The sequence below is a fragment of the Thunnus thynnus genome, chromosome 17 (assembly GCF_963924715.1).
Source record: "Thunnus thynnus chromosome 17, fThuThy2.1, whole genome shotgun sequence".
Lineage (NCBI taxonomy): Eukaryota > Metazoa > Chordata > Actinopteri > Scombriformes > Scombridae > Thunnus > Thunnus thynnus.
In genome coordinates this window covers 25,372,531-25,393,430 of record NC_089533.1, presented here as the reverse complement: position 1 = coordinate 25,393,430, position 20,900 = coordinate 25,372,531, and the positions used below count along the sequence as shown (strand labels likewise).

Sequence of the window (20,900 nt, the reverse complement as noted above, 5' to 3'; positions counted from 1 at the left end):
TGGCGGCATGTTTTGCTTGTGCAACTGGGATTGAAAATGATTTATCCGGATGTAATTCCTCATCTGAAATGACTTTATCCTACATTATTCTAGCGATTGGGAGGTTTTTCAGTTTGGTATAAGTCTGAACGCAGGCCCACACTCCGGGATTTCCACCGCAGATGAGCATAATGACTGAAATTACAGTGTCCGACCCTCTGCTCTGCCCAAATCACAAGTTCTGAGTTTCTCTAGAAGGGCGATGTTTGTTGTAATTGTCCCTCGTGTGGGACCACAGGCGGTGTGTGTAGCCAGCGTGTGTATATATGTGTGTGTGTGTTTTCGTCTATACGTGAAGGTTATTACTTTGGCGTAAAACCAGGTCGATCCTGATTGGGTTTCCAGAAAGTGTCTTATCGCATCAGCCTCACTTTGAACAAAAAGAAAAGGAGAAAGAAACCGAACAATAAGCTGATTTTGGAAATTGGATTCTTGTGGATCAGTTTAAGTGTGCGTTTAATAAAAAATAATTTGGATAATAAGGTCTGCGGCCTTTCAGCAGCGGTTTATGAAGTTACTTTGGTCTGATCCGCCTTTTTTAACCTCCGCAGACGGGAGGAATTATATTTTTGGAAAGGCGCTGCTGTTAATGAGCCAACCTGCCTTTGTCTGTTTTTAAAGATCTGAGAGTTATTCTTAAATGTATATTTTGCGGCCTACTCTCTGTTTAATCAAAAATAATGGAGAAAAAAATGACTGTTGAATAATAATGTTGAGTGAAAATAATATATTTTTTATTTAATCTTACGTTGGAAACAATTATAATCCGATATTTTAACCCGGAAGTTTTTTTTTCTGTTCCTATAATAATGCAAAAGTAGGATCAAGTAAAACAAAGGCAGGAGCAGTGTCATACATAGCTACACGTACAATTACTGCTCACTTAATCACTGTAATTTATATAATAACAAACAGACATAATATTTTAGATTAGTTTAAGTCATCATTATTTATTTGTCGTGTTAGTTTGGTTAGTTATTTACATGTTTATTAGTCAATCTAATAGTTAGTTTTAATAAAGTGACAGCCTTGTGAACATAAAGAAATCGGTGCAGATATTTTGTCCAGAGCTGATCACACTTTATTTTATACATATATATATTTAATAAACTGGCTCTTAACTTAACACTCTTTGGAGTTAAGGCCTACAGTATATTCTCCGCCAAAAGCAAGAAGCGCCGGTTCACAGTTGGTGCTGATTGTGATTTGTGTGACACGGTGAAGCGCTGCAGCCAATGAGCGCGCCGTGTGCGCCAAGTGGAGGCAGAGAATGGTCTCTCCAGACGCACAGTGCGCTCTGAAGGGGAGGAACACACTCCGTGCTCTCCGCTGCCAAGAGCCTCCTCGCAAACCCAGAAGAAAACAAGCGCCCATCTGGTTCTTCTGGACCGAGAGAAGAAGGAAAGTATCCAGATTTGAAGGATATGAAATATATTTTTTTCGGCTTCTTTGTCAGGAGTTCCTGTTTGTGTCGTGTGCCGTCTTGGCTGCTTGTCGGCCTGTCATGCTTCTTATCCGTGTCTGCTGGACTCGATGGTTTTAAACACTGAGCGTCACGTTTATGGACCCTTCAGCTGGGATGTAGCGGAGAACAAACCCACCTAAACCCGCTTTGTACCCGCCTTTTCATTTAACGGGAATAAAGTGCCATAAATCGACGGTGAATTAGACTCTGTCGGGCTGGTGTTGGTTTATGGAAACACCTCTCTGAAAGTCTACTGACTTTTTTCACATTGATGGTGAGTTGCTTTATGATGACCCCCGTCCGGAGGTCATAGCTGACCCTTCTTATTTCCCACCACATCACTGCCCCTCACCCCAATGATGACTATGAGCTCTATATCGGACACTTTAGTCCCGCCTGATCCTTCCAAATCGGCGTTTTTGGAGTTCGGCGGCCACAGCTACCCCGGACATCCCGGACACCAGCAGTCCTCCCCCGGCTTGTCGCACAACCATTACCCGGTCCACGGTCTGCACGCCGTCGGGCCCTCGCAGCATGACGGCCCGTTCTCCTCCGGTGCTTCATCGTACGGTCGCCCGCTGGCATACCCGCCCTACCACAGTCCCGTGAGCGCGCACCACCCCGGGGCATACCTGCCCTACCAGCACGGGGGTCACAGCGGCGCGCTGGGGCACACCAGACTGGAGGATGCGGGTAGGTTTCTGTTGTGAGAGACAGGAAGAGTTATTTTGGCTATGTTTACATCTTTCCTTCTACAGTTTGACCTTGTCACCAATATCAGCCTGGCCCTTAAATATTTATCATGTGACTCAAGATCAAGATTGTGTTGAATTGATGACGATGATGATGATGATGATGATGAAACATTTACAATTCCCACAGGGGAAATTCAATTGTTACAGCAGCTCAAAAATAGGAGAAAAAGAGTGTGTGAGTGATAAATAATAAATACACACACACCTGTCACATATACAGATATGACCTGCAGTAGTAATACACACATGGTGTGTAGCTTTGTCCTGAAATACTGCGCTGGAAATTGGATAATTGCACAAAAAGAGAAAACTCTATAAAATCTTATTGCACAAGGCTGAAACACAAGATAAATATGATGATAAATAAATGACAAAATGATAAATGAATAAATAAGATATATTGTGCTAAGTAGCTATGATGTCATAAGTGGTGGGTGATGGTGACAGAGACAACATCAGTGCCTCTATACTGATTTGCAGGAAAAGAAAAGCTCTTAGCTAAGTGGGCCGCTCAGAACTATTTTATGAGTTACAGATTATTTGGTTTTATTTGGGCCCACTTGTGCTAAAAACATATATTTTCAATTGATGATCTTGTGCGTCGTTTTAAATCAAAAACAAATCTCAATGCTACTTTGTAAATGTGACTTCCCAGCTCAGAATGAAGTTGAATGGAGCGTGACATTTAATGACATTAAATTCAACAAAACGCACAAAATAAATTCAGAACAATCTCAGTAAAAAATGTTGACCTGTGCATGTGTGTGATTTAGGACCACTAAGATATTTAACTTTGGTGTACGGTCTGAAAACATGAAAATAAACCACAATGGAGCGCAATAATTGGATCCACACACAGGTCGCCCGCAGTCATGGTGAGTGTAGTTTGGCCTGCAGAGACTCTCCACAAGAAAAGTGAGGCAGCCGACACCGGCCCTGTGGTGTCCCGCAGCGGCTGCATGCGCTCATCCCATCATCTCACATATCACATCCACGGTTTGTGCTGTCTCTGCGGGGGCTGGCAGGCTTTTAACCACAATAATATGTCTTTTACTATTTTTTGTTCAAGACGAGCAAAAATAATTGTTGGATTTAATTGAACTAAAATATTTGCTGAGTGTAAAAACATTTAAACTCTTTCTCAAAATGAAATATCAGAAGATCTGTAACCTCAGGGAAGAGAATAATAATTTCCCCTCAGATCAATTTAGAAAGAAACATTCTTTTTAAACATCTGGGCTTTTATTTGGTTGTCATGTAAAAGTCTTATCACCAAGGCCTGTTGGCTGATGACTGCAGGCCATTCTGTTAGAAATATTCACTGTTTACAGTAACTGTACAGTGATTTTATAGCATTTAAGAAAAACCAATACAAGCATATAAAAACATTTATATATAAATAATCTAATGTAATGATACAAGGACACGTTGACATCAGCATTACTGAGAGAGGAAATCTAGAATTAATTTCACGTCAATAAAAAATAAAAGGAAGGATATTAGATTCATATGATCAATTCTTTTTATAAGATCATGAGTCACTCCTTTCTCTCACTGTTTGAACACTGATATCAGATGAGTGATAGTAAAGAGAGTCTAGACACTGTGGCTGTTTGTCAACCGTCATATACTATGTCAACATAATATTTAACAGATGTCAAGTCAGGTCATGTAATAATAATAATGATATTAATAATAATAATAATAATGATAATAATAATAATAATATGATCCTTGATCACATACTATTAAAGAAATGCTTGACTGCAGGCAAACATGTCTTGTTTTCCTGTTAAAACTGTCACATTTCTTTCTTTCCTTCTTTCTTTCTTTCTTTTAATTTAAACCATCCAGTCATTTATTTTTCTGGGAGTTTACAGACACAAAGTACCACTCGCTAACCCTAACGTTGAGTTTGGGGTCCTGGAGGCCCCACAGAAACACACTTCACATTGTTTTATCAGCTTGATACTTCATGGCTTTTTTGATTATATATATATATATATTTTTAAAAATAATAATTTAAATATTTTCAGAAGTGTGTTGCAGAAAACGACGCGTTACTTCTGTCAGCTGTAAAACAGGGTTTAATACAGTGGATTCTCATATGATTTATATCTATGGTGGGTGTTGACAGTACTTTTACGCAGTGTTAGCTCTCCCACATCTTTAATAAGTCTATTTAGATTTATGTTACTTTTTACAATTTATTCATAAGAAGTCTAACAGTGTTTGACCTCTCTGGGGTCCAGTTTAGCCCACATACAAGTAACATCACTATATATGATAACTTACTGTGCATTTCTTTATATGTTGACTTTTTATATATTCAACAAAATGAATATATTTAAACCCGAAGAGCCCATATATTATATAAATCATGAAATATTTCTTTATTTGGTGTAATATGAATGTTTTATGGCCATTTTCATATTTTCTCACCATCAAACGTTCAAGTTCAGTTTGTGACAGAGGGAAGGGTCACCACGTCAACACCTCTCTACATGTTGGCTTTTATTAAGGTCAGACGTAAAGAAAAAATATTTAAATGAAAAAAAGAGCTTATTTTTCAAGTATTATTATTATTGTTATTATTATCATTATTATTATTATTATTATTAGCATTAGTGAGATCTGTGGGGCATCAGACAATGAGGAGGTTACGCCAATGTCAATAAACACAAGGGTTCAAACCCAGTTGTGCCAGTCTGAAAATGTAGCATTCTCGATGGTGTATAAAAGTTTTTAGAAAAATGTTCTTTATAAAAGTGACCGTCTGTTGTTTTTTTCCCCAAGCGTTCTTTGTTTAGTCTTCCTCAGTGTTGATGTACTTCAGTGCGTCAGTGCCGTTTCTCCTGGCTGCAAGAGCAGCTCAGTTATCTGAGCGTCTTGTGGGGCCTCGGCTTGTCCACAGCTGTTCTCTCCTGCCACTGCAGGCTATGAGCTCATGTCATAACAAAGATCAGCGTGGGCGAACATACACTGAGTGTTGTATAGCTTTCTTAAAAAAAGAAGAAAAAAAAAGAAAAGCCCTCTCGACTGGCTGAGCTGCATGTGACTTAATAACTGTAAACTAAACTGCTTTGGACAGAACAAAGGGGAGTTATCTTTTTACCTGCAGCCATTGTTATACAGTCATTATACGCTTTTTACAGTCTGCTCATTATACTATATGTCATATACTGAATTGTACACATGAGTTTATGGCTCATGTGTACAACATATGTTTTCCTTGACTTCTGAGCAGGCTGCACTCAATACAGTCTTAAATCCAGCAACATGTGCTCACAGAATTAATAATTACGTCATATTACACAGTATTACAAATCAAAAAGCCCTATCTTTTGCAACGTTGCAAATTTGTATTTTAGTTTAGTTTTACCCAAAAAAGCCACCACAATATTTTTTTGTGGTTTGATTTTGGTTAAAATATTTTCTTAATGTTAGGTGATCGATTCATTTTCTTTACTGTAATAAAATAATAAATAATAAAATAGTTGAGGCCATATGTGATCTGTCTCTACATATTGGACACAAAAAAGCCCAACAAAAACCAAAAAAACATGACACTCATTTTCAAACACATAAATACAAATTTCCTGTGAGATCACGCTGAATACATTTCTGTTTTTTCTTAACAGCTTCCATCACACTCTAATAGAGGCCACGTGTGTATTGTATGAAAACAGGCCTGCTCCCTGAATTCTAGCATTTTTGTGGGATAGAAATACTCATCAAATGCAATCTAATCTATGTGAAAAACCCCACATGGTGACTATGAGGCAGCACAAGCAGCTACCACCAGTTTTCCTTTAAAAAAGCCTAAATCTGAGAGACATTATGTCAAAACTTGTCAGTAAAAAGGTATATAAAGATTAAAAAATCAGCCTGTATGAAGTGTATGATAGTTGAAACATTAATGGGCTTTTGTTGACAGAACACTCTCTGTAACGCTAAAGGCCAAACTTCTGTCGCCTCTGAAATCCTCATGTTGATATTTATCTCAGGAAAACTCTGCTCTCGTCCCCCCTCTTCATCCAGAGCATGACAAGCCCACGGCGGTGATCGAGAACGGGGAGGTGCGGCTCAACGGGAAGGGGAAGAAGATCAGGAAGCCCCGGACCATCTACTCCAGCCTGCAGCTCCAGGCACTCAACCAGCGATTCCAGCAAACCCAGTACCTCGCCCTGCCCGAGAGGGCTGACCTGGCAGCCAAACTGGGCCTGACGCAGACCCAGGTAACACGGGGACAAACACACACACACACACACACATAAATGCTCATCCACATTCATAGTCAATACACTCCCCAACAATAACCTGAATTATTTTAGCCTTTTTTTGTATTTTAAGATGCTGCGTAGAAAGAAAAACAAGAGTGGGTCAAAAGCTAGTGAGCAACGGATACAGGAAGTAGCGATGCTCGTGCGACACTCGGCCGAGGGAACTATACGCATCACTACTTATCACTACTACTACTGCACGACTACACATCACTCACACAGTTGTGAGTCACTCAATCCGGACTTACGTGTTTATAGGGCTGGCCCCTGCGGTCCAGCTAAAAATATATTTCCTTCCGAACTCAAGTACAAAACTAATGAAAAATTAGCAATATTTTATACTAATATACAGAATAATGTTTTAAAATCATTCTATTGCTGAAGGTAAAAACATAAATCAATAATAATAAGAGTCATTGATTGATTTATGAAAAGTCTAATATCTTTAATTGAGGGTGTGATAGTGTCACTTCACTCTTAGTATTGTCAGTTGCATTTGTAATTAAAGCGTTAAACCGCATTAAAGGTCATAGTAAAAAGAGAATAAGGCCAGAATAAAAATGCCCAAACAGGCACTGCTACATTCTTGTAAACCGGTGTCATCCTCTGCCGAAGATGTAGGCTAATTACATGTCAGCATTTACTGACATATCCTTAAATGTCATGTGAGGTCTAGTCATAGGTTGTTTGTCATGAAATCAATGTGTGTGTGTGTGTGTGTGTGTGTGTGTGTGTGTGTGTGTGTGTGTGTGTGTGTGTGTGTGTGTGTGTTACAATAGTTCAGCGTGAGTTTTGCATGTCTAACTGTGTATGTTCATTAACATGTCTGCATCGGGAGATGAGGGGCGAGGTTAAGTGGAAAACTTGTTCTGCCGTTGGTCATCTTTTCCTCGCACGTACTTGTTATTTGTCAGTTTTCTGTCTCTCAAGTGCACACACACACACACACACACACGTGCAGTCAAAGGCAAATAAAAGCCTAATGGCAGCCATTTTGTCTGTCACATGAGGCCAATGAACCAACATGGGATGCTGCACAGTTGATGCCTCTTGTTTCACCAGTATGAACACTTGAAGTTTATATCACATTGTTATTAGCTGCTTTGGAATTTAGTAACAACCCACAACATTTTCCAATAAATAAAAGTCTAATTTGCTACGCTCCCTTGACATCAGACAATTCAACTTCTATTCAGCTGATGAAAGCTTCGATAATTGCTGCCCGCAGTCTGGAGAAAAAAAAATCCCCTGGTGATCAGTACAGATATAGATATTTCACTTTTGTTTATGTCTGTCTTCTTTTCCATCTGTGGAATGATGATCCTGAGTAAAGAAAAAAAAATGAAGAAAATATTTTGTTATCACATATTCGTGCGAGCTTGCCAGTAGGAAGATTGTTTTATGACTTTAGAGATTCAGGGTTGGTTCCTCTGACAGTCTCTCACTGTTTCCTCATTTCCTGAGCATCTTTCATGAATTAGAGAAATAGCTGGATACCTGACTAAAGGTCCCTTTCTTTAAAATACAGTAGTTTATGTACGGCTCGACAAAGAAGGAAAGTAGTAAAGAAGTTTTGGGTTTGAAGTTTTCAGACTGGCTGGCAAACTGCGTAATGGCTTCATTTTATGCCATTTAGGGCTGGTTATTTAACCTCCAAAAATCATAGAAACCTATATAATACATGTAATATTTATTATTTATTGTATTTATTATATTGTATATATTGTATATAATACAATATAATGAATGCTTATAGTGGACTCGGAGTATGTTTTCTCAGCTTTCTTGTGTTTTTGATTTAGCTTATTTAAGATTAAATAAAAATACCTTCATTTTAATTATTTACAAGACATAGCTTATAGGATTTATAAGCTAAGGTATACTTGTTTTCCTCTACTACAAATAATTACAATAAATCATTTAATTTATAATTGAATACATTTAAATTTAAAGGTAGCTTAATCACATTAATGCACAATTGCATTAGAGTCAAAAGCTGAGATGGCATCTACTGAGATCTGTTAAGCTAGTTAGCTTTAGCAGGAGTTTTGCTGTTTTTTTCTGCACTGTTTTTACACTGATTTTAACCTGATGCGCCAGATGGTTTCTGAGAAGTCATCCTTGGAAACTGTTTGGAAAACTACTTTCAAACTTTCAAAAAATACTTGGCAGGTGATTGGATGAACTATTTGTCTGTCACCATCTTACCTTGCAAGAGAGCTGGATTCACGAGATCACGCAAGAATACTTATCAGAGCGCATAACTTGAAGTCTGACAAGATGCCGTGATCTTGTGATGTTGTGATGTCATGATCTCATAAATCCAGCTGCCTCACAAGATAAACTGGATTTCACTGAATTACCAATAAATCAGTTCATTAAAATTGCTATTTTTCTGTTAAAGATAGATAACAGCAAGGAACCAAACTTTGTTTTAGCTTGAACGAATACTAACCATAACTATCTCAGCAGCTAGCTTTCACTCTTCCTTTCAGCTTTCTAGTTGACTGTCTGCTGTTTGGGTTTTTAGTTCCATTTGTAACAGAAGTCATACATTTCAGACACAGACACATGTAGGCTTATTTTTAAAAGTCATATATTTCTTCATGAAACACGTTCAAAGATACATTACGCCAGAAAGGTTAATAAAAAGGTATAAAATAGAAAGGTTTGGGTATTGAGCAGGTGTCCCATTGGGGGAACGTTTAAGTTGGATTGTTTGGGAGTTACTCATTTGAAATACGATACGTGCATCTGTGTGTGTGTGTGTACTGAGTATATGTAAGAGCTGATGTCATCAGATGTACGGTCCTAATCCCGTATGAATTAACCACCGCAGCTATGTTTACACTGGGAGTAAGAGATGATCCGTCCGTTTGCCTTTGTCTTTTGTAGTGGAAAAGTGGCTTTGAATGTAGTCTGCTGCAAGTCATGCATGCATGCATGATTACCATAGAAGCACATTGTTTTTTGTTGGTTTTTACATTTTTTTGATTCTGTTTTCCTTGAGGTGTCATGGATCAGGGAGAGGCTGCTTTGACTGATTGCATTACAGTATGGTGGAGTTATTCAACTCATACTAAAAGCAATTAAATGATCCAATGATTCCTCTAACTGTAGTTAGAGGAATGCAGACACATTTTTGTGGGTTGGGATTAAGAATGGGTCTTTTACGTGAGTACTTTTTTTTCGTGAATGGTTGCCTTGTTACAGGAGAAACTAAATGTGCCAGAGACAAGACAAAAAGTCTGTGTTAAAGTGACACCTTTTTAGATGTAGCAACACTAATATAAATGAAGGCTTGTGAAACGTTTTTGGACAGATATTCCTTAAGCCCCCTAGTCACCTCTTTTGATAAAGGGGTCTTCTTCACAGTTTGCCTGCAAAGAAATGTTTAACATCAGACAATAGTGATATAACATGTTATTTAGTGAGCTTTAGAGGTGCCAGTTGGCAGATTTTGTTTGCTTTGGACAGAGCCAGACTACCTGTTTCCTGCTGTTTTCAGTCTTTATGCTAAGCTAAGCTAACCTGTTGCTTAGCTTACATATTTACCATACAAACATGAAAGTGGTATCAATCCTGTCATCTAACTCTCAGCAAAAAAGTGAATAACAATAACTCTAAAAATATCAAACTATTCTGTTAACCATCCAGTTGTCACCATGTGCAAATAAAAATAAATATTTTTATGCCTCCTCACCACTGACAGCCGTGGTCAGAGGCATTATGTTTTTGGATTGTCCCTCTGTGCCATTCACATGAATGCAATATCTCAGGAACACCTTGAGAGAATTTGTTCACATTTGGCACGAACATCCACTTGGACTCAAGGATGAACTGATTAGATTTTGGTGGTCAAAGGTCACTGTGACCTCACAAAACATGTTTGTGGCCATAACTCAAGAATTCATACGCTAATTATGACAGTTTCATACAAATGTCTAATAGGATAAAATGATGAAGTGATGAAATTTTATATCCAAAAGGTCAAAGGTCAACTTCACTGTGACATCATAATGTTCTGCAGAAAACACTTTTCTGGCCTTTATTCAACACCTTAACTCAGGAACAGAAGGGAGATTGTGACCATATTTCACATTTGGTCGGATACTGAATTGGTGACACTAATCTTGGTGCCCACTTTGAAACAGTGGTGATTGTTTAGATCTTCTGTGCTGCCGGGTTGAAGATATGTGTGAAGCACCCACGTTTAAGAATTTGTAGCTTCTTTACAGCAACATCCATATCTGAAGCTTTGTCTACTGTCATGGCTACAACTTTGTGTTCTATCAGATTCAGTTTTATTGGCCAAGCATGTGAACACATACAAGGAAAATACACTTAGTATATTTTATTAAATTCCTTCAAAGTCTTGACTGCAAATATTATGAGTCTGAACAGACATGGATGTAAACTGCAACTTGACTGGCTGGCGGAGACATGAAACTGCGAGCCGATATTTCTAGTTTTTAATATTTGTAAGGTCATAATTCAGGGATTTTTCTTTTTTTGAATACTGCTGTTAAAAATAATTTTCCAATGGCACGCTACGTATTGTGTGCAGAATTAATTTGCCTTTTTTAGGAACAATTATAATTTCCTATTTTTTTTATTTGAAGAACAGTATATTTATAGTTATAGCAAGTCATTAAATGCTCCATTAGACATTGTTGTAGTAAATATAGACATTTTGTGGAAAACATGTATAGTCTATTACATTTGAAATACAATACAAAGTTGTGCTTTGCAGGCTTGTTTTCTTTCTAATAAATAGATGGAGATACAGAGACACAGTTTGTATTGTAACATGCAGTCATGTTGCTCTCAGTTAGTCAGCTGTAATTAGCCTATGTACGAGCATATACGGTATGTACTGTGCACACATTCCTCACATGCATGGGTGCACTTTTGCCTTGCACACACACACACACACACACACACACACATACATTAAACATATGTAGCTCATGTGTGCATTTTCATACACAGATGGAAACATAAATACACACACTTGAAGATAGTGATCATACACCACATCTCTGTGCTGCTTCCATGCCATTAGGCTGCCAGCCAACCGCTGACCACTTTCCCTCTAAATCTCCTCTGTTCCCAGACGCAGCTGAGAAATGGCACGTAGCACAACGTTTTTTCCTTGAAACTCTTACTGTCTCTATCTTTATCCATCTCCCTTTCTCTCTATCTCTCTCTCTCTCTCTCACACACACACACACACACACACACACACACACTGCCTATACAGCTTAACCCACCCACCAAATGGAAGTCTTTTATTTCTGAAGAAAACCCACAGCACAGCCTTGATCAACTTTTTCATCCATTCATTCAAGAATATGGAATATATTCAATATGTTATGTTCACACGCACACACACACACGCGCACACACACACACACACACACACACACACACACACACACACACACACACACACACACACTCAGTGGCACCTGGCCTGCCTCTCAGCCACCCTCCTCCCCTAATGTCGGTGTCATTAGCTATGCTCTCAGGGAAGCTGTCAGCTCCATGTTGCCGCTGGAATATGAAACCAATAATTACAGCAGAAATCCTCTCACTGAGGCTGCATTAACTTAACGTGCTGTTGATTGACTCCTGGGCTCATAAGCTCCGCTCCACATATTCAGTTAGGTTTTCATCTGCGAGCTACCACTATGGTGTACCACTCCAGGTAATTATTATACTGCCGGCACTGCGGTTTGGTGGCTGTAATTTTTATGACATGAGTATATCGATTATTATAAAGAGGGGCTTAATTTTGGTCTTAAGCATTGCTGGAACAACTATAATGACAGCTTCAGTTTTCAGATATGATTTTGTTTTTAGATATTAGTAGAATTTACTTGATATAAAATTGCAGAATTTGGAAAATAGAGTTTAAAGATAATTTCTGAATTACAGCATTATGGGCTGTATAATGGTCTTGCATATTTATGGAGTGATACTTTCATTTTATGTATTTGCCACCATCCATACTAACTCCTAACAGACTGTGATTGACGTCAGCAAATATACTGGAACAATAGAGATCAAATTAAATGTCAAATTTCGCTTAGCATGACTTCTTGAGAGCTGGGTGTGAAAGCTGGATGCCTTTTTGATTATCGGGTAAAGGGATCATTTTTTCCACATATTCAGAGTCAATTAGACCAGGCTGAATTAGATTTTTATAGAATAGAATATCTTCCATAAACCACTTCAACCATCTTCATAAATACCCATTTAAATCCCAGAGTAATAATTCCCAGGACTGTCAGTGCAGAGGAGAAAACAATTTTAGTGCCAAGAGTGTTTTCTCTTCTATTAGTCTGTCTTTTATCTTTCTCTCCTGCCGGCCAGAGCTTTTTTTCCTTCGAGCAGCACCAGTCCTTTGGGCGTTCATTTTCCTTTACGGCGCAGTTAAAACCTGTTTCAGACAAAAGTATCCTTCACTGACTGTGTGTAATTATTTATGATTCATTTGTTCCTGCTAAGCTGACAGGTTGCCCGAGAGACATATTCGTGTAATTTGATGCTCAATTTGCAAGCACGCTGGAAACAGAGAACATGCCAATTACACAACTGAAACATCTCTAACCACAGAAAAATGATTGAAATGATATTCAGTTCAGTTCAGTTCAATTCAGTCACTTTATTATCCCAGATGGGAAACTTGACTTGCAGTCAGGGGCACAAGATAAAAAAACAACAGAAGTACAAAAACAAAAGTACAAAAACAAAAAGTACAAAAATGTTTCCTGTACATATATACAATATACAGAACACAATAATACAACAAAACAATATCTAAAATGCTACATTACATGTGCAGATTAAGCAGGTTTATTGCACAGGGAACAAAGGAGTTTTTACTCCTATTGCACTTGAACCAGGGTACTCAGCCAGTTTCAAACTCAAAGTGAAGGGGGGGTCTGTGCAGTCTAATATAGACCTGGGCTGGCAGAGAACCTGCTGGTCAAAGACAATAATCAGGGGGGTCTGTGAGACACCTAGCACCTTACCAACCACCTGCACAATATAGCTCAGGTGGTTTTTACCCCTGATGTTCTGGTTACCATACTGAGCAATCATAGAAAAAGTAGGAACAGATTCAATAAATGACTTGTACAACAAAGACATCATTTTCCTATCTACATTAAAAGCATTTAACTTCCTGGAAGTTCAAACGTTGCTGTCCCTTCTTACAGACCGCATCAGAAATTGCATCAAATTTCAGGTTATTATCAATGACTGTTCCAAGATATTTATAATGTTCTACAAATTAAATGCCAATTCCTTTGATGACGTGTCTTGGCAATGTCTTGGCATTGAATTTGTAGAACATTATAAATAGCTTGATAATAATAATTTGATGCTAATTCTGATTTAGCTCAATATTGGCACAATTCTAATAATATTATGACTTATTCACACACATACATAACATTGTGATTATGGGGCTTGTAACTGTTATGTGTCATAAACCTAAAAGCACAAACCATGTGTCTATAGGAATCACAATAACCTTATAATACTGTATGTGATGATATTTGTAGCTCTTGTGCTGTCACTGTAATATTAGTACAGAGACGTTATTGTAGGCACACCTAATGGAATTTCTGTTATCCTATTACTGTTACTACTATTATCTTATTACTGTGTAATGTTTTATAATCACTTATTCATCTGTACAGCTCATTATTACCTAATTTATGCTACTTTATTGCATTGTCATCCCTAATCTTAGAAGGAGTGGTTATTGTTTGTGTACAACAGTGAGTGTTGTACAGCCTAATAATAATTTATGTATTTATCTACAGTACCAGTGAAAAGTTTGGACACTCATTGAAATGAATGTGATGTTGTGTCCAAACTTTTGACTGGTACTGTATGTATTTGTATTCTATAGTTTTACTATCCAGTATATTAATTTAGGTTGTGATAGATTGGTTCATATAGCTTTCATTTGACAGAATAATCTTAACTCAAGGTCCACCTTTTTCTGAGTTGTCAGCCACATCTCATGGGTAACAACTGAGCCATCTCCATGGTAACTGAGCAAATGAAGACCATGTGATGTGGTTGAAGGCTCCAGAAAAAAAGCAAGTAAATTGACCTTGGATTAAGATTGTTTTGATTAACTACAACTTCATGCACATCCACCTTGATGCTGGTGTGTATATCACATTCATACCAACACAGTGACACAAGTCAAACCCATGTCTGGGGGTCTATCTGTATGGGTCAAGTTGAGGCGGGTTGTCCTAGTCAGTGGGTTGGTCAAAGGTCAGATGCTGCTAGACTGAACTGGGTTGTTACCAGGAATGGAAATAAATTCAATGATAACTACATTTAAATAATAATTTAACTTACAAAGAGAGGGAGGAATATTTTGCCAGATGAGGTTATACTTTATTTTGAGATGAAACCAAAACTGTGAGAAGTGTGGCTAAAAATAAACTCAATATGAAATACTGAAAGAAAGACCAACATATGAGCGTGCTACTACAATTATTGTTCAGTACATTCATTGACTGATGACGTTCATATATAAAATATATCACAAGTCAATACTGTATCAGTCATGCAGTATTTTATATGCAGTAGCCTATAATGGATTCTTGGACATTTATTGTCCTTCTGTCTATAACTACTCTGTCTGGTGTTTGCTTAAATGAGTCTTCTAAGACCTGCTCCCACACAGTCTAGTTCACAAAGCACAAACATTTTTTGCAGTGGTATTTGTCACATTTTCTCTAAGTATTTTTCCTATTGTGTGGGCGAACATTGTGCACAAAATATCTGATATAGCCCTAAGGATATTAGTTCCCTACCTTTAACCTTTAATTTCTCAAAGATTATTTCAGAAAACCAAAATAATTAGTTTTTCCACGCCTTCTAAATCCGTCACCTGCTCTCAGTCTTCATGATAACTCATCAGCTCTTAAATGCAAAGAATTTGCTACATTTTTGAGGGAAAAAAATAGCTTCTATTAGAGCCAGCATTGTAAATGCAGACACTCAAACTCCCTGGGATTTCCCTGCTCATGGGCCTCCATCTATTATGTCATCCTTTGATTTGATGTCAGCAGATGCCATCTGTGAAGTAATTAGCACGATGAAGTCTTCCACTTGTGCTCTAGACCCCATCCCAACCAAGCTGTTTAAATCTTGCTTCCATAGCCTCTCCCAAGTAACAACAAGTATAATAAACTCCTCTCTTAATTTAGGCATCTTCCCCAAAGCTTTCAAGACGTAAATAGTAAAACCTCTCCTCAAGAAATCCAATCTGGATTGCTCAACTAAACAATTACAGACCCTTTCCTTGGTAAACTTTTAGAGAAAATAGTTTTTAATCAACTACTTGTTCATCTAACCAACAACGGCATTTTAGAAAAGCTCCAATCTGGTTATCGAGCAAACCACAGCCCAGTCAGCCCTACTGAAAGTTGTAAATGACCTGAGAATTATTGTGAATTGAAACAATGTGGCTGTCCTTCTCTTAGACCTCAGTGCAGCATTTGATACAATTGACCACAAAATTTTAATTGACAGACTTGAAAAATGGCTGGATCTCTCTGATCGTGTTTTAGCTTGGTTTCAGTCTTATTTAACTGGCAGACAATTTTATTTTCATTATATATGCTCCCGCTTGGAAACATTATTAACCATCAACACGTAAATCACCATTTTTATGCCGATGATACACATTTGTATATCTCTTTATTGCCAAATGACCTCGATGCATGCTCTCATTGCCTGTCTCACTGACATTAATTTATGGATGGGTAAAAACTTTTTTAAAACTGTGAGGAAATGAGGAAAAAAACTGAAATTCTTTTAATAGGACCCAAAGCAGCAAGAGAAAAACTGAACTCAATGCTTGGCGGTCTTAGCAAACAGATTAAAACACAAATCATAAACTTGGGAGTGATTTTAGGCTTAAATTTAATTCTTGTCAATTTTCATTTTAACAAGGTCATTAAAACATAATTTTTTCATCTCAGAAATATTGCAAAAGTCAGACCTTTTTTTAACTCAGAGAGATGCTGAAATGCTCATTCACACTTTTATTACTACCTGTTTAGACTATTGTAATTCCCTTTTTACTGGATTACCTAAAAAGTCTATAAGAAAACTACGGCTAGTTCAGAATGCTGCAGCCAAAGTCTTAACTAAAGCAAAGAAAATGGGTCATGAGATCAAGACACTGCACTGATTACCTGTATCTTTCAAAATTGATTTAAAGTTCTTTTACTTGTTTATAAAGCTTTAAATGACTTTGCTCCTCCCTACATCTGAGATTTCCTTTCATTTTATGTTCCAGACAGATCATTAAGGTCCTCCACCGCTTTTCTTTTAAATGTCCCATAAAAGTACCGGTGAAGCTGCCTTCTGTTTTTATGGAAAACACTGCCTCTGGATATTAGAACGGCAGCTCTCTCAGTATTTTTAAAAGGAAATTAAAGACCAATCTTTTTAATCTGGCTTTTAATTTTAATTTGCAGTAACGTTATAGCTTTAGCTTAAGTTTTTAAGTTTTAATCATAGTTTTTTATATCATTATTATCCCTGGCGTTTATTTTTTATTTTTTTATTTTATTGACTTATATTTATCTGTTTTCAACATTGTTTTATTGCTGTAATTTTTAGTCTTGCAAAATTTTATTTATTGTTGTCTATTTTGGTTTTTTTTTAGTGTGCTTGTGTTGTTTTAATTCTTTGGGCTGCATGTTTGTATGAAAGGTGCTACATAAATAAAGTTGAGTTAAGCTTAACATCAACAAGGTGGATACATATTTTGTACAATGGGGAAGCATGCTATTGTGTGTATCAACTTTTAATGTTTATCTTTCCCTTTCCTTGAACTTCAGGTGAAAATTTGGTTCCAAAACAAACGATCCAAATACAAGAAGATCATGAAGAACGGGCCCTGTGGACCTGAGGGAGACCACCTCGCCCCCCCACCACCGTCTTCCTCCTCTCCATGCTCCCTGTGGGACATCAGCATGGCCGCCAAAGGCGCGCCAGTGCACTCTGGAGGATACATGAACAATTTTGGACACTGGTACCCCGGACACCAGCAGGACTCCATGCCGAGGACTCAGATGATGTGACAGACATGAGGACACAGCACTTCCAGGACAAATTGTGGATTTATATCAGCAAGCTGACTGGAGCTGTTTGGGACATGGACATTGTTTAGAGTCTGAGCCGCTCTGGAGGCAAAAATGATTTAACTGGCAGAAATAAACTGTGGAGGACAGAGCTAATCTGAGGAAGTTCAGTTTAACAAATGTACAATAAAGTACAGACAGCTATCAAAAACATGAATGATTTAATACAAAATATTGTTTTGAATTTACTACTTTACTTCTAGCATTCACAAAATAGGTCATCAGGACTGTAACCATGGCGTAGATCTGGCTACATGTACCAATGCACCTATAGCATCATAAATAAATCCAGTAACACTGCAAACTAGCTGTTAGCTGATGTTAGCTGATGCTAATTTCTAGTCTTGGTTAGATGTGCATTTTTATGCAGCACATAGAAATCAACAAAAGATTTAATTTGCCAAGTCATTAGCTAGATATGAAAAACGCTAAATGCTCAATTTTAATGCCAATGGCTCCGCTATGAGGACTGAATGCTCAGTTCTGATTGATTGCAGCACTGAGAACTGAGCATTTGGCGCCCCACAAAGCCTAGCTAACCTTCCAAATTCACATTGCCAGTTAGCTAATTAGAACTTGTGAAATATTTGACACATCAAGTTGATTTATTTTAACTGGCAGTTATTTCTGCCTCCAGAGTAGCTCTGCCTGCCAAGAAATTGTTGATAAAGCTACAACTGAAGCTACAACTCCAAGCTAATGCTAGCTCTGCATCTCTGATTCTGGACAATTCAGGGTTTTTTGTTGTATCAGTGGGTTACAGTGGGGCAGGTACACATGTAAAAAGAAAGGTTTCTTCAGGGGTTCTTTGTAGTTTTTCTTTATGGAACTGTAGGGCCTACTGATTCAAAGGACACTCTGGTTTGCTAAAATTAAGAAAACAGATCAGATTAAAGAACTAGAGAAACATTCTTTAGATTCTGACTATTTTGAGTATTTTATGAATTCTGACAGAGTTGTGTGTAGCACTATAGGTTCTATGTAGCATATAGACCTATAAAGAGCCATTATAAAACGGTTGATTACAGCACCAACAGGGGTTCTGATAAGGTGTAAGAACAAACAACCATTTTATGGTACTTTATAAAACCTTTTTTAAGTATATGGGAAATAGGCACTGAATGGACATGGCTACTTTATTGTTTGAGTCTAATTTTAGTTTTTTTAAGCTCATTATAATAAAAGATCTATATTAGTTGAATGAAAAATAAATGCCAGAAATGTATTTGAAAGACATTTATGTATAAACAAAAAAAAAGTTACCAGGTCATTTAGGACTAATGCTCTGATTTTATCATTCATAAAATTTATCAGGTTGACCAGATTAAGATAATTGGGCCTGTCACTCCAGCTAGTTATTGTTTGATTATGTCCCCAGAAAGTGAATATTAATGGGTTTGGACATTTGGTCTTGAATAATGGATTGTTAGTTTCAAGGACTTGGCCATGCTATATATCAGGGTTTAATTAATTGAGGTTTTACACTTCTAATTGTGAGCAACATTTCATTTTTATTTTCTTTTTATTCACCAATGGATTTTAATGATGGTCTCTGTCAGTGTTTCATTCCAACACTTGTTTTATTCTGCTTCCCTCCAAACAGATTATGAACTTCAGTTTTTTGACACCTGAAGTTTACATTCATATATGCAGTAGAGGCCATGATCTGTGGAATTTTTCAACAACCTCTTAAAATACTGAATTAATATTTTGCCAATAATATATTGTCTATGGGTCAGGATAGGCTTTGTTATTTGAAATAAATCAAACCCAGTGATCATTGCCACCTTATTTGATTATGTTTATTTAATTTACAGCCAACAGTGGAAATAATTTGTTTTTGCATCTTTAGCCTTTAACAGATAATATCAAATTTAGGGAAAAATAACATATTCCGTGTCAGTGTTCCTCAGTGCCCTGGAGGCATTTTCTCTAAAGTCGTAAATCACGTTCGTCGAGCACCCCTCAAACATCTGGAAAAGCAAAAAGAGTCGTCAAACATCGTCAATGATTTTATAAAATGACCACGTCAATTATAGGTAATTTAGGACACAGCTTGTTAAATAAAGCTTTCACTTTGACGCTGTAATTATCTGTAATTGTCAGCCAAGGGAATATCCTTCTGCCTCGGGCCCTTTAGAAAGGGCTAGGAAGTAGTGGATTACATCAAACTGGATTACTGGGCGCTAATCCTTTCACAGAAATACATGAATGTTAGAAACATGCATGGATACATTTCTGTATTATGCTGCTTGCAGTTAGGTTTTTTTTCCTGGGGTTTAATTTTGACACTCTTGGATATTATCTTACATGCTTTCCAGTTCTTTTTCTTCATTTTTTGAAGACAAAAAGGGATAGAAGTTATTTTACATACCATTATTGTGTTAGAGTTATTCAGTGGTCACATCCCTGTTTTCATTGGTCAGATGGACTAAAGGACAAAAGGAAATTCTTGGCAAATTACCTTTCAATGCAGTTTAATATGAGAATAAAAGGCCACGATAATATGAGGTGTGTGTCAGAGAGAATGTGTGTGTATTTGAGTCTGAAAAGATGATAAAATCACTTTTTTTCCTTTCAGAAAAGGGGAATTGTTGCACTGCCACACTATTAAGTTGAAAAATTTAAGTAGATGATTAATGTTTAATCGATGGAATCAGTGCAGCTGGCAGAAAAAAAAAAGATTAAAAGATGAGGTTAACTAAAAACAACGAACTGTGTAGGTGGTCTGTGTACTAGCTATAGGCTCAAATTCTGTCTTGGATAAATATAATGTTACTCAAAATCAGTAAATCTCAGTACAGCCTTCTTAAGATCCAGACAAAACATGTTTGTACCTGAAGTGACTGTACCATGAAGTGGCTAAATTGTTGGGAACGCACATGGGAAACTTTCTTCCTCTTCCTCTTAAATCTAGTGTAGACTGCTGTCTTTTTTAAAGGGAAACACATGTTGGGGAACCTGAACATTTTGCCACAAAATCAGTACACCTCAGAAATATAAATGACATAACTTATTTATATTTTTTGTTGTAGAGATTTGTATAAAATGTATGCAAGAAACCCATCTGCAAAAATGTATTCCTCACTTTTCTAAGTAATTTCAGTCGTACTTTATTACTCTTAATTACTAGGACTGCTCAATGGCAAATACATTTTATTTT

The 20,900-nt window shown here is 37.3% G+C and overlaps 1 protein-coding gene across 1 annotated transcript; it reads left to right on the top strand.

The window, feature by feature from the left end:
• Positions 1 to 1,239: 1,239 nt before the first annotated feature.
• Positions 1,240 to 20,298, top strand: LOC137168333 (homeobox protein Dlx4a-like). Its single transcript, XM_067570875.1, has 3 exons — positions 1,240 to 2,197; positions 6,301 to 6,497; positions 17,435 to 20,298. The coding sequence occupies exons 1-3, from the start codon at positions 1,861 to 1,863 to the stop codon at positions 17,675 to 17,677; spliced, it is 777 nt and encodes a 258-aa protein (XP_067426976.1). The 5' UTR covers positions 1,240 to 1,860; the 3' UTR covers positions 17,678 to 20,298.
• Positions 20,299 to 20,900: the final 602 nt, after the last annotated feature.

What these genes read in the sequence shown, in the direction of transcription:
- LOC137168333 (XM_067570875.1), top strand. Translation starts at nt 1,861, where the DNA reads ATGATGACTATGAGCTCTATATCGGACACTTTAGTCCCGCCTGATCCT. An exon ending in CACCAGACTGGAGGATGCGG is followed by an intron (nt 2,198 to 6,300) that starts GTAGGTTTCTGT and finishes CTCTTCATCCAG; the next exon opens with AGCATGACAAGCCCACGGCG. An exon ending in TGGGCCTGACGCAGACCCAG is followed by an intron (nt 6,498 to 17,434) that starts GTAACACGGGGA and finishes CTTGAACTTCAG; the next exon opens with GTGAAAATTTGGTTCCAAAA.